This window comes from Neolamprologus brichardi, chromosome 20 (assembly GCF_056152115.1).
Source record: "Neolamprologus brichardi isolate AB-2024 chromosome 20, ASM5615211v1, whole genome shotgun sequence".
Classification (NCBI taxonomy): domain Eukaryota; kingdom Metazoa; phylum Chordata; class Actinopteri; order Cichliformes; family Cichlidae; genus Neolamprologus; species Neolamprologus brichardi.
Genome location: NC_142123.1, coordinates 10614436 through 10628569, shown reverse-complemented (window position 1 = coordinate 10628569; position 14134 = coordinate 10614436). Strand labels below are relative to the sequence as shown.

Genomic DNA, 14134 nt, shown 5'->3' with positions numbered 1-14134 from the left:
GGAGGAACCCAGAAATGACAATTGGTCCAGTGATTTCATCTTCATACCTACTTTACATAGCATGTTACAGGCAGCATAAAATTCTCCACAGCTTCTCCACACCCTTTCACGTCATGTGTCCTTGAATCTCCTCGATGATCTTGAGACTTTGCTGGGAGACACCGCTAATCTTCCGGCAATGGCGTGTATTGATGTGCCATCCTGGAGGAGATGGACTCTATGTTACTTCAGTGACACTCTATTATCAAAGGTGTCTCCTCCGAGAAAGTCTATCATGGCAAGGAAGCACATTTCTCTCCGTTTAATTTAAATGAGCTTGGAAAATCAAATTATTTGCTTTTACTAATAAGCTGCAGAAACATCATTACAGGGTTTGTGGGTGTTTGTGTATGATTACATGAGAAGGAGAGATGGCAGGCTGCAGCTTTTGTGGAGACGAGGGAAATAAAGATGTTTATGAAATGCTTGGTTCGCCGCACAGGGCAAGAGATTCACATATGATGTCCAATATTGTTACAGAATAGCCATTTGTACCCATTGACAGAGGTTACATTGCCACTTTTGCAAGGCATTCAAGATGACACTTAATTACTTTAATTTCCCAGTGGTCATGGTATTGGTTTTCTCTGTAGGAGCTCATCACAGCATGGTACATAGGCTTCCTGTGCCTCATCCTGGCCTCATTCCTGGTCTACTCCGTGGAAAAGGAGTCAAATAATGAGTTTGACACGTATGCTGATGCTCTTTGGTGGGGACTGGTAAGACTAACTCGAAAAAACAAGGACAACATGGTTCTGCAGTATTTGCTTTCTGTTTTACAACATTCATTTTTGACAAATATTCAGCTTAGAAATGTTCATTTTACTTTATTTCCAGTTTTACAAAAAAAAAAGGTATTAAAAAAGCTATTTAATGTTTTTTTTGTTTTTTTTTTGTACCAGATAACTCTTACCACCATTGGTTATGGTGATAAAGTTCCCAAAACCTGGAATGGACGCTTACTAGCAGCCACGTTCAGCTTGATCGGCGTTGCCTTCTTTGCCCTTCCTGCTGTAAGTATGTAGGCTTGTCTTTAGGGCGTTGAAGCCACTGATAAGGTTCACACAAAGTGCACATTATAAATGATCCTCATTTATATGCCTTTACTCTCTCTCCATTATGATGTTCTCTGTAAGTGCATATCTGCCTGATCTCACTGCTCTGCCCATTGAGAATATACTCGGTGTTCTCTGGCAGGCTCTTCCATAGGTTATGGTTTCATTTAGTTTGATATCATAACTACAGTAGTGCATTCATGCTATGGATTCAACATTATGGATTCGAAATGTATCTAATCAAGTGAGTAACCTGAAATGACAACAGGATAGCACATTTAGCACCCAACACCTAGCATTTTAGTGTCTATCAGCTAAATGTTTTCGTTTTAAAGCCCAGAAAACATCCTGTTTTATCCCACTTCAATGACTCTCATTAACCTTTTTTCTTATTCAAATCATGTAGCTCATCTCATCACTCAAGCAGGTCCATTGCCCAATAACTGACATAAAAAAAGCAGCAACCAGGTGGTGAATGTAGTTGAGCTAGAGAGACAGTTTTTTTACAGGTACAGCAACAGTGAAAATCAGATTTGTATTCATCAGATCACTAAAACACCATAGAAGCAGTGTGAGGAAATAACTGCGAATATTTTTCTTCTTGGGACAGGCGTCCAGTCTTTGATAGTCCAAAGAAATCTTAGTGCAACTGATGCTTCTAAAAGGAGCTGAAAAAACTTGGCTCATTATTCACGTTTTCTTTAGAAAGCCCGAGTTTGATGATGTAGTTTCACTGGCTAAAGTACGTGTTAGTGTTTGTTGTTCCACCTGAGATTTAAAGATATCACACTCAGCAGTAAGCTCTGAGTAAGCAGCTCCCATTCGTTCAGTCAATCATACAGGAAACTGTACTTGATCAGCAATCACTATTCCTGTCACTACTTTTGGCACAGCATTTAATATCCGCATTTCCTCTCAGGTTTCTATAACCCCAGATGTTTTGTTGGATTGCTTCGGAGAACTGTTAGGGGACGAGGAGGAGACAACTTGCTGTTGTTGCAATTCCTCCTCCTGGCCCACTGAGGTCAGTAAAGGTCACTGATTATTTTATGGGTTTCTGCTTTTGTACAGGGCATCTTGGGTTCTGGCTTTGCCCTCAAAGTCGAAGAGCAGCACAGACAGAAGCATTTTGAGAAGAGACGTAACCCCGCTGCAGGCCTCATACAGGTATACTGTGTGATAAGATCACTAGATTCAATTTTAAACACTGTTTAATTCTCCAAACAAAAAAAACTGAGAAGCCTTTTAAAAATTTCCTCACCCAGGCTGCTTGGAGGTTTTATGCCACCAACCTTTCCCGTACAGATCTGGTGTGCACGTGGGATTTTTATGAGCAGACTGTAGCTATTCCGATGTACAGGTAACCGATCAAATAAAGTGGTTGAATCATGCTACAGATTATTCAGCATTTTCAGGAAATACAACTGTTTACCCATATCACATTCTGTCTTCTTTCTGAACCTTGAAAGCCGAGTTGAAAACTGAGCTCACAGAATAACCTCATCTTATTGTATTCTAAACATCTTTCTTGGATCAGAAGAATCACACACCAGTGTGGCTTTACACTTTCTGCTTTAATAATGCTTTTCTTTTTAACGGAGAAGCAGATGAGAGTCTTGGCAGTGGCACTCTGAAATGCTGTTCAAAAGACAAATATTGCCCTTGGCCAATTTGAAAAATTAAGCAGACATTTTGGTGTCCAGCTGTATGAATTAGCAAATAAGCTGCCTTGCTCGAGTCTCACAACACAGATTTCTTTTGCTTTTAATCTAGAAGTAGAAAATCATCAGTTGTTTATTTTGAAATGAGTTCACTTACATTCCAGTTGTAATTTAAGCAAAAAAGGTTATGACCAACTGAACATAACTTAAGGCAATTAGCTTAAAAAGCCCAAAGGCGAGCTTTCACCTTTTGCAACTGAGCTGATGAGGCTGTCTTGATAGAACGACTTCTTTGAAGTTCTTTTTTGTCTTTTCCCAGACTTACCCCACCTCTGAATCAGCTGGACCTGCTGAGGAATCTGAAGGGCAAATCATTCAGGTATAACAATAACATTAGGAGTGACAAAGTTGTTGGTGTGATAGCATGATCTCATTATGATGACACCAACGGTGACTCAGTGATCTTGAAATAGAAGGGACCAGGGCATCAGAGGCTGAAATAACTATGTGCACTGTCCAAAATATACACTGAATGCCTTGATTGTCAAAAAGGAATAAGATCTCACCTGAACCCTGTGAGTCTGGTCTGCTTGCCGGACACTTTGCGCTACACTTCCTGTGTCGCTGGGCCTTCCTTTTGTGTTACCAGCTTTTGAGTGGACTTAGCTCATTGTTGCAGTCAGTTCATTTACTGTAGATTAACAAAAAAGAGGCTAACCAAACATTTATTTTAAAACACACCTTGTTGATGCAAACATCAACCTGTGACCATAACTAATGAATTTTATGGAACATTTTTTAAACTATCCAAATTGCCATTAGGTGTGAATGTGCGAGTGAATGTGAGTGCGAATGGTTGTCTGTCCCTGTGTGTTGGCCCTGCGACAGACTGGCGACCTGTCCAGGGTGTACCCCGCCTCTCGCCCTATGACAGCTGGGATAGGCTCCAGCGCCCCCCGCGACCCTGAAAAGGATAAGCGGAAGCGAATGGTTGGATTTTTTAAACTATTGTTTTCTTCTATTAGTTTATTTGTAATGGGCAAGCACGGAAGAACACTGACAGTTTCACTGGCTCTATAGCCAGAGCAAATGTTCAACCCCACTTGGGTGGAAAGCCTGTGCGACACTTAGAAATTTCATTAATATACATTTACCAGACAATTTATTAGTTATACCTTGGTAGAAGTTAGTTAAACCCCATTTTGCTTTCAGAACTGTCTGAATTCTTTATAACAAATATTCAACAAGGAGCTGGATGTATTGGCATGATAGCATCACCCAGTCGCTGATGTGCTTGCTGCACATCAATGCTACAAATCTCCTGATCCAGCACAAACCAAATGTTCTCCACTGGATTGAGATCTGGTAACTGTTGAGGCCATTTGACTACAGTGAACATGTTATTATGTTCAAGGAACCAGTTTGAGATGATTTGAGCTTTGTGATGTTGCTCATTATCCTGCTGGAAGCAGAAGATGTAAGCCTGTGCAAATTGTAACCTCAGTTTCCTGTTGACAGGAGGTGTCAACAGGAAATGTGGTCTTCTGCTGCTGTAGCCCATCTACCTCAAAGCTCAATGTGCTGTGCGTTCAAAGATGCTCTTCTGCATACCTTGGCTGTAACGAGTGGTTGTTTAAGTTACTATAATTATAATATATTCAGACCGTTCTCTGTAAACCCCCGAGACGGTTGTGTGGGGAGAATCCCAGCAGATCCTGTTCCTATAATGCTCTAACTAACCTGTCTGACACAACAGCCATGCCATGTTCAAAGTCACTTATTTCAGCGGTTCCCAAACATTTTTGCGCCACGGACCGGTTTATGCCCGACAATATTTTCACGGACCGGCCTTTAAGGTGTCGCGGATAAATACAACAAAATAAAACTAGTACCGGTACCAAAAAAAGACGATTTATTCATAACATACTTGAAAAGACCCAGAAACACCGAAATAACGTTAAAAACCGATAAAAACCATGAAAACCATACATTTCACACCTGAGCCTCAACTAAACGACTCACGGACCGGTACCGGTCCGAGGCCTGGGGACCGCTGACTTAAATCACCTTTCTTCTCCATTCTGATGCTCAGTTTGAATGTCAGCAGGACGTTTTGGCCACAATGCAGTGAATTGCTGTCGTGTGATTAGATATTTGCGATAACAAGCAGTTGAACAGGTATGCCTAACAAATGTACGGTGGCCGTGAGAGGCCAAACGGACTGCAACCTAAGAAGACACCAGCAATAAGAAAAATGCTGCAAAAGCACAGAAAACACAACAGAAATAAGAAAAACAACAACGAAAATAGGAAAAAACAGATTTCAAAAAGCACAATGGAATTGTTTCTGGGGAGAAAATAACCTGACGGACCAGTTGCAGGAACCCAAAACATGGTAGGTGTGTTTTATCATGATTCATATAATACTGATGACGAATTTTTAGGCTAATAGTTAGGCTAACACACTTACCTGTCATCTTTTCTTTCCTCACAAAACCGATAGATCCTCCACTTCTTTTAAGAGTCTCCCAGCGCAATTCTTAGCATATTTTGTTCCTGCAACTGGTCCGTCGAGTTATTGTCTCCCCAGAAACACTTCCCTTGTGCTTTCGGAAATCTGCTTTTTCCTATTACTGTTTTGTTTTTTTCTATTTCCGTTGTGTTTTGTGCGCTTTTGTGTTTTCCTAAGTTGCAGTCTGTTTGGCCTCTCAGGGCCACCGTACCAATTGCCTATGAATGCGAAATCTTAAGGTCCAGGTTTGATCCTGGAGGAATACCTGTTCGACTCGTGTTATGAGGCTCACTGTAGTTTTACATATTAAGAGAAAATGTGTCAACTTTTTGGTTGGTTTGAAAATGAAGATTCTTTGAACCCCAAGGTGCTGAAGTGTGAATAGGAGATAGGAAGCACTTAAGAATAGAAAAAAGTGCTTGTATGTGAATGAAACGATTTGAGTGCTCAGGCAGGGTAGAAAAGTGCTATATAAGAACCAGTCCATTTACCTTTTGTATTTAGTTAATAGCCTAAGGTTTCTTTTGTCAGTGGAGACAAAAACCATTGCAGAAGAGTGAGTAAATACTGGACACTCATCACAAAATGTAATCTTCATAAAAATATGAAAGATCATTTAGTGTAAGCAGGCAATTGTTGCTGTTGTTTAGAGCTTGTTTTCACTGCCCCCGTGTGGTAACATATATATTGGGGGTTTTTTCAGGTTTGTACAGATAATTTTCATCCATGTCCATAACTTGTATCTCACATTGTGTAACATTTATGCCTTTTCTGCTCACAGGAAGGAGTCACAAACAGAAACCTCTCCCAGGCCTGTGATCTGGTTTTATCTCTCGCCTCTTTCCTTTGCCTTCTCTTCAATTCTGCTCTTCTTGGGGGAGTGTGCTTACTGTACATCAGTGTGCGAGAGTGGGGGTTTGTGTGTCTGACATGGGTGTGGTTGCGTGTTAAGTGCCTCCTTCAAGAACGGTCACGCTGCATTTGCTCACATGGTGCTCAAAGATCAGCTCACTTTGGCCTCATTCCCAACTGGCAGCTTTATTAAATATTAACCGATATGCTGTTCTTTGATAGTCTACCTTTCAGCATCACCTTGGGAAAAAGTGATTTTGAACACTTTTGCTTGATTTTTCTATCACTCTGTTTTTTAACACAGAAAACAAGTGTAACTATTGACAAGGTGGTAACACTTTATCGTGGCTGAATGACAAACCTCCTTATAATCCAATTGCATATTTTAGACTCACGTGTAAAATCAGACAATCATCTAAATGGCAAAATGAATAAAACCCAAAAAATTTATTCTTTAAATGAGCAATAAATTACAGTCACAGTAAAGCATTACTGGCATCTTGGCACACACTGCTGTTTTTGTGACTCTACCCACTTCTATTTGATCTTTTTTGTGTCTCCCCCACTGCCCACCACTCCAGTAATGAAAATGCACACAAAGACAGACTTTGCGGGTGCTGTCCGAGAGCTATTAGGTATAGTTGCTGAACAGATACTAACAACTGCACTGCAAGTCTGTGTGTCTCCTTCTATTCCCACCAATGTTCTTTTCTTCTTCAAGTGCAAGTACAGGTAGAGGAGTCACAGAATAAGGACATGTAGCTCTACGGAAAGTACACAATCTGACTTGTTACTATTTGTAGCGTAGTGAAGCTCTGTTTCTGATGTCTACATGAGGAGATTCACACGTAAAAGCAACAATAAGCTATTTCTAACTTTTACCCTTTCCCCAGAAAAGGCGCAGATTTACATCCTTCTTTTATGGTTTCTGTTTAGTAACGTCTTGCAGTTGATTTGCTGGCTGTCTTTTTTGCCCACTCAGCCCCGTTCAGCAGGCAAGGTGCATATTGCTGATTACCTAATGGTTACCATGTGCCATACGACGATGATTTTATTTTTTTGTTGCATGATTTGTGTTCACTTTTTTTGCATAGAGCCAGACCACAGCTCTTCCTTTTGAGACGCACAGTGTCACTTTGCTTCCCATGCATGCCTGCTTGTAGCTTCCTGCTGCTTGCCTGAACCACCGAATGCTCTACTATGTTCGTTTGTGGACATGGCTCCTTCTGCTGTAGGACATTGCCCATTTTGCATATCTGCTGAGGTAAGATTTATTATCACATTGCAGATGAATTCTACAAATTCACAAGCTAGGGCTTAAACACAGAAGAATACAGACATTTAGCTACAGGTAGTCTTTCATTAAAATGATGCTGATAAATGCAGAGTTAAACAGGCTTAATTTACTGTATTGTTACTTCCTTCTTTAGTCGGAAGTCGAGTCTGAAGGACAAAGTGTTTCCCAGTCCTTCTAAGGCTCCTGTGTCCAAGGGGAAGGCCCAGTCTCCAGGTGGAGCAGATGATGGTGCTGAAGCAAGCCCCAGCAAGGTCACCAAGAGCTGGAGCTTCACCGACAAGAACCGAGGGGCGAAAAATGCCTTCAAAGCTCAGGGCAGCGCCTCGCGCAAAAACTCAGAGGGTGAGGGAACTGATCATCATCTGACCAGAATGAGTGTAGTAGTGTTGTGTAGTATAACTGAATACACAGCCATACAGTGTAGAGACTTGGAGAATTATATTGTTGTAGGTGGGAAACCTCAGAAACTGTATTCACACCATCATGAAACTGTAGAAAATGGCAGACACTTATTAAAGGAGATGTGGGTGTTGTGAATATGAAACTACATTCAGGACATGGAGGCCCTAGCTTTTGTATGGAGCCTGGAAGCAGAGGTGAGCGGGTTGCTGCTTCCTCCTGTGTCTCATCTCTGTGCTCCGGCTTCACATTTAGCTTGCATACACAAACGTGATATCTAACGTTCCAGAAGAATTCAAGTTAAGTGCACTTCCCAAAATTTCCAGGAATTCATTTGAGCCAGTATGACCTTGGCTATTTGCTCAGAGACCAAACTTTAGGAGTCAAAATTATTTATATTAAAGAAAACTGAAAACAAAACTAACTAAATCTTATGTAACTATAACACTACTAGTAACACTAGCTCAATATACAGTCATTGCCAGAAGTATACATACATTCATCATGGGCATAAATGGTAAGTGTGTGTTTTTAATGTTTTTTCTCAACTGTTCTGTTTCTGAGGTCCAGAATTGTACAGGATACATCAATAATAACTTTTTCTTAAAAGAATTGGCTGCATAAGATCCACACAGGGTCAAAAGTATACATACACCTCAACTAATATTTGGCTAAATGTTTTGGGAAGTTGCACCTTGACCAGATGCTTTTGGTTGCCATCAACAAGCTTCTGGCAGAACTGGTAGAGTTTATTTAAACATGTTGGTTTCCAAGCAGAGACCTGGCTTTTGAGCATAGCACAAAATTTTTTAGTAGAGTTGATCGTTGGGGATTTGTCCATTCCTGAGGTTTAACAGTCCATTTCTAAACACCTGCAGATTCCAGGACAATCAGTTTAAACATACAAGTTATTCAGACGTGTCGCCAGTTTTCTAAGGTCCAGAGGAAGACCCAGACTGTCACCCTCAGATAAGACAAGAGGAAATTAGTTAGCATGTTCCTGAACAGCCCAGGAACCACAAAGGCTCAAACCAGACTTTAACTGGAAACTGCTGTAAGGTACACAGTGAAGCAAGTTTTACATCACTGTGGACTGAGGGGGTACCAACCAAGAAGAAGCTCCTGTTCCAAAATCAAGCCCATCAAGCTCAACTGAAATATGCAGCTGCCCACGTGGACAAGCTAAATGCCTTCTGGAGGAAGGTTTTATTGTCAGACAAGACAAAGGTTGAGCTATTTGGCCCCAGTGACAAGAGATGTTTCGAGGAATTAAAGGTGAGGTGTTCAAACCTAACAACCCTGTATGAGCTGTCAAGCATGGTGGCGGTAGCATCATGCTCTGTAGCTGTTTTGCTGCCAGCAGTACTGGTACTTTAAAGGATAAATAAAATGAATAAACGAGGACTGCCTCTAAAATTTTCAGCTGTATTAACATTACATTAAGATATTAAGGTTTTTGAATATACTTCCAAAAGCCCCAAACTCAGGCTTATTGAAAATTTGGGAATTCTACTTAAAAGCCATAAGGTCCATACCAGGAAACAAACAAGTTTAAATATCCAGACACAATTATGTCATAAGCTAGGTGATAGCTACCAGGTATACCGTTATATGCTATACAATCACTTGACCTTAGAGAAAGAACAATTTATCGAAATCAATAAAAGCCCAAACTTACCATGACATTCATGCCCATGATGAGTAAACTTTTAGCCACAGAATACTTTGGCAAAACTTGTTTGTGATCAACAGTTTATCTGACAAACATTCAGTTGCTGCCAGTGAACATGTAGGAGAGCAGTGCCAGGTCAGCAGCTCACCAGCTGTGTGAGTTTAGAAGTTACTGTCAAAACCTCTTTGAGTTGCAATCAATGTGGAGACTGTAGCTGAGTTATCATGCAGACATGTATGTTCCCTTCATGTATACAAAAATTTGCCACTTCTATGACAAATTAATGCCAGATTTTTAAGAACACATTCAGGAGACCGTCACTTTGGATGTCGTGTCATTATTTAGTGCTAGACAATCCCACTGCATCCATGTGTCATCAACGCCACTGTGTCACTATCATTAGAATATTTCTCTTCTCTCTCCATTTCTTTGCTTTCTGTTAAGCAATGTGAACCAATTCTCATTAGCTGTCTTTCTCCTTTCACTTCATGGCATGTTTAAGTGCTGATTGAAATGCAGGACGAAGACTTTGGACTGAAGAGTTCTCCAGGTTAGACAAGTCATCATGACATGTCTTCAGTAAAGACTGTAACATAGTCTATAATGTCTAGCTGTATAGTTTACCATACATGTTATATAAAGCTTTGAAACATATATAGTTGGTAAGCTTAAATCTAAGAGAAGAGAGACCAGCCCGTTCAAATGTGATCCAGAAACCATTCAATAGACTCCACAGTTTTCCATGTTTGGAATCGATTTGTCTGCCATTTTCATCCTGCTAGAATCCATAACAAATCTTTTCCCATGTGTCTCCTCTCTCTCTTTTTGCAGCAATTGAAGGTTTAATAAGTAAGGCATTGGGATATTTTGTTGGTTGACAAACCAAAGACTAATCAGCTTCACCCAGTCTGAGAAACCTGCATGCTGATATCTGCTGAGATATGTTCACTTGACATGAACCCTTTGTTATGCTGTTTTTCTCACTGTGATGACTGAGAGCATGAGTCTAGCAGAGTCTCCCATGGAACTAGTTATTCCATATTTACTTGTTATGATTGTTAGAGCACCTCATGTAATACATTTGTATTTATGGTAGCAGTAGGCTAAGCTAAATAAGTTCAAGTCAAGTGGTGCCGAGATTATCCAAAACTGACCCAGAGACATGCCCCCAAACCCTGCTTTAGCTTGCATGAGGAGACCTCACTTTCCCTACCAGATTCTCAGAAAATTTCTGATTTCCACTAATTAGGCCTTGACAACTCCATGCAATATGCTTTAAATTCTGTAGACCAGCCTTCCAGTGCTAATCTGTAATTGGTGGTGGGAAGAGAGTACCTGTCTTTGAAGGTTACAGTAAAGCTTTATCACCTCAGCACTATCCTTCAATTCTGCACCGAATCTTTTTACCTGTCGTCCCATGAAGCTTGCTCACACACTCCCAAACTGGCTAACTGGCTTGAGACCAACTGTAACACGGACACTTGCACCTTTGGCGCTGAAAGCGACAGCTCTGCTCTGCTTCTGCTGGTGACAATTGTCATGCGGAAGCAGATGTAATATTTTTTTAAAAGAGTGTCCTTGCATTTGCTTTCTAGAGGCGAGCCTTCCGGGAGAGGAAGTTGGTGATGATAAGAGCTGCCACTGTGAATTCTTCACTCAAGAGTTACCACAAGGCTTCAAAGTTGCAATCAGAGCAATCTGGTAAGGACTCTCTGAATAAGAGGTTTTTATGGTTCTGTGATTGATTATTTCATGTAGTGTAAAAATAATATCTGTGGTCATCTGTGTAGCTATTTCAGTGTTTAAAGAAGTAGGCGTATTACGAGTAATAATAATAAATAATGTACAATGATGGACTATTAGCTAGAATGTGGTTAAGTTAAAAGATTCCGACAAGTTTTAAAAAGAGACTTTTTCATTTGATTCGATTTTATATAATGGATTATGCAGAAAAAAATAGAATTGGGCTGAAAGGTCTATTGCTTTATTATGTATTCAGGTTGTGTATCATGTTTTAAAAAAGTAACTAAGTAATAAAGTAACTAATTACTTTTGAAAATAAGTCATCAGTAAAGTAATGGGATTACTTTCTTGGAGAGGTAATCAGTAATTAGTAACTAATTACTATTTTCAAGGAACTTGACCAACACTGGTTGCCATGCCAGGGTGTTGGCTGCTGCTGATGTCCAGAGATGTGCATGATGTGTCGTTTGACGCTGGTGCCTCGGTGCATCAGCCTCAGTGATATTAGATGCTCAGAAATAACTGGTCTCATTAGTAGGATGTGGAGGTGGTGGTGATTCAGAAGACAGCAAAAACCATTGGTTTAGGATTAGTCATCATAAACTGCTTGGTTATGTTTAAAAGAAGTGGTTTAAAATAGAGCTCTTCACAACTTTATGCTACATATTGCAAAAATGACATTTTGTAAAAAACCAAAAGGCCCCTTTTCACAAGTTGGGAATGAAAGACCTGTCTCACCTCATGCATTACAGCTGCCAAAGGACACATTTGTGGATATTTGAGAGACAACATATATATTTAATGTAAAATGGATGGCAACCATCAGCTACCAAACATTTATGCCCAAAATGTTGGTTTTAAGTTGGTTACATGTAAATTTTCCATATAATTCTGTTACATTTTACACAGTGTAAAATGTTATCTGATCAATGTGATCAAATGACTTTATTTGGTGTGCATTCAGTTTGTACCAATCATATTTTCCTAAAGCATTAATCATTTAAATAAATAAACCTTTGATTTGTTATATTTCATTTGCATTTTACTCCGCATTGCATTTTTTGTTTGTTTTGAGCAGGAGAATTCTTGGGAGTTATTCTGAAATGTCTGCTGTGATCTGGTCATTTGTTTGCCTGTCACGTGACACGTTTAACAACGATGTCTCGCTCCCTCTCCCTTCCCAGCATCATGAGCTTCCTGGTGTCAAAGAGGAGGTTCAAAGAGAGCTTGCGACCCTACGATGTCATGGACGTGATTGAGCAATACTCCGCTGGTCACCTGGACATGCTGTCGCGCATTAAGAGCCTGCAGACCAGGCAAGAAGTCCTTTACTCTTGAATTAGTCATTTCTTTAAGAAATATGTGTCAGTAGTTAGTTTAGTTAGCTTAATATAACAGTGGAGCTTTCATCTACTAAGAAAGTGCTTTTAGTGGTCACTGGATACACACATGTTGTGACACACAAGCCATTGATTTGCCTGTTTCATTTATCCACATACATGTGTTGTATTCAGATCTGTTACATATATCGGTAGCTTTATGTCCTATTAGCGGTCACTCCTTCAGCTCTGAACGTGCCACAGATTGATTTTGGATGTAACAATGATGTCTAATTCACATTGTTTTCTATGTCAGTTTTCCCTCCTACAAGCGAGCTCCTCACACCTTGATCACCTGAAGGTCTAACATGTACAAGAAATATATTCCATCAGTGAATCACACACACTTTCCATCCATGAAACAAGCCAGACTCACCGTATGTCTCGTGTGTGGAATATATTGCAGACGTGTTCTCCATACCTGATGTGATTCCCACGTTGCTTCATTCTGCATTGCACTCATATCGTCTCTGTGTGCCTTGCCAGGGTAGATATGATTGTGGGGCCGCCTCCCCCAACAACACCTCGCCATAAGAAGTCCACTGAAGTTCCTAGGTTAGGTTAATAGACTGCACCTTTAGAATGACCATTTTATCAGCATTATCCTCCTTATGCCATAGTAGCAGTTACATGCTACCTTACTGGTTCGATTGATGGAACCCCTTTTGAGTTCAAGCCATTGACATGTCTCATTGAGCTAGCGGGATTGTGATACATGAAAGCAGGGGTGCAGGTGCAATAGTTAATAAGTGAAATGGCTTAACAGACTGCTTTACGTAGAACATTTTAAGGATGTTGTTCTGTTAGCGCTGGTGACAAATGATATCAGCTGCTGTCAAGGAAAGGCTAAAAAAGACATTTTGCCGTTTGCTCACTGAATCTTAACGAGTCGTTTCACATGGCCTCGCTCAAGAGGGGTTTGAAGTGCTAAATGCTTGCTCTCTTAGCAGAAAGACAGAGGGAGAGCTCCCCCAGTAGGATGCAATGGAAATGAAGCATGAAGCACCACCGAAGCATGACAAGTGATGCATTTTGGCCGCAGACAAAATGTCCCTTCAGTTTAGACTCTGTTTTGTTAAAAGAAAAAAAAGAAAAGGGAAAAAAAGATCGTCTTACTCACATTATGCATGCGTCCACACAATCCACCTGAACTCAGTAGTGTCTCAGGAAACGTTCACCTTCTGTAAGGCCATCATTTATTCATTCAAACATATTTATTTACAGCTTGACAACAATCATCACCTTAAATAATTTCATTACTTTTCAATGCAAGACTAATCTACATTTTGGCATAAACTTCTTGAGTTAAAAATATTGGGGTCAGACCCTGTGGCAAAACAGAGCATATCTACTATACATATAAATATACACTTGTATAATCATATTATAATCTAATATATGACACTTTTTTCTCTAAATGTTAGAGTTGACCAGATAGTTGGTAAAGGTCCCAAAGGTGAAGGAGATGCTGTGGAGGACCAGAGTATGATGGGACGTCTGGTCAAAGTGGAAAAGCAGGTAGGAA

The 14134-nt window shown here is 40.3% G+C and overlaps 1 protein-coding gene across 1 annotated transcript in view; it reads left to right on the top strand.

Annotated features, from left to right (window-relative positions):
* kcnq2a (potassium voltage-gated channel, KQT-like subfamily, member 2a) overlaps positions 1 to 14134 on the top strand; it is a 39275-nt gene that overhangs the window by 22464 nt on the left and 2677 nt on the right. Inside the window, exons 5-17 of the mRNA XM_035905645.2 lie at positions 633 to 758; positions 942 to 1052; positions 2166 to 2261; positions 2360 to 2454; positions 3075 to 3134; positions 6049 to 6078; positions 6701 to 6754; positions 7550 to 7758; positions 9990 to 10037; positions 10319 to 10336; positions 11083 to 11188; positions 12415 to 12546; positions 14034 to 14127. Coding sequence (XP_035761538.2) covers positions 633 to 758; positions 942 to 1052; positions 2166 to 2261; positions 2360 to 2454; positions 3075 to 3134; positions 6049 to 6078; positions 6701 to 6754; positions 7550 to 7758; positions 9990 to 10037; positions 10319 to 10336; positions 11083 to 11188; positions 12415 to 12546; positions 14034 to 14127 — 1179 coding nt within the window. The remainder of the gene's footprint in view (positions 1 to 632; positions 759 to 941; positions 1053 to 2165; positions 2262 to 2359; positions 2455 to 3074; positions 3135 to 6048; positions 6079 to 6700; positions 6755 to 7549; positions 7759 to 9989; positions 10038 to 10318; positions 10337 to 11082; positions 11189 to 12414; positions 12547 to 14033; positions 14128 to 14134) is intronic.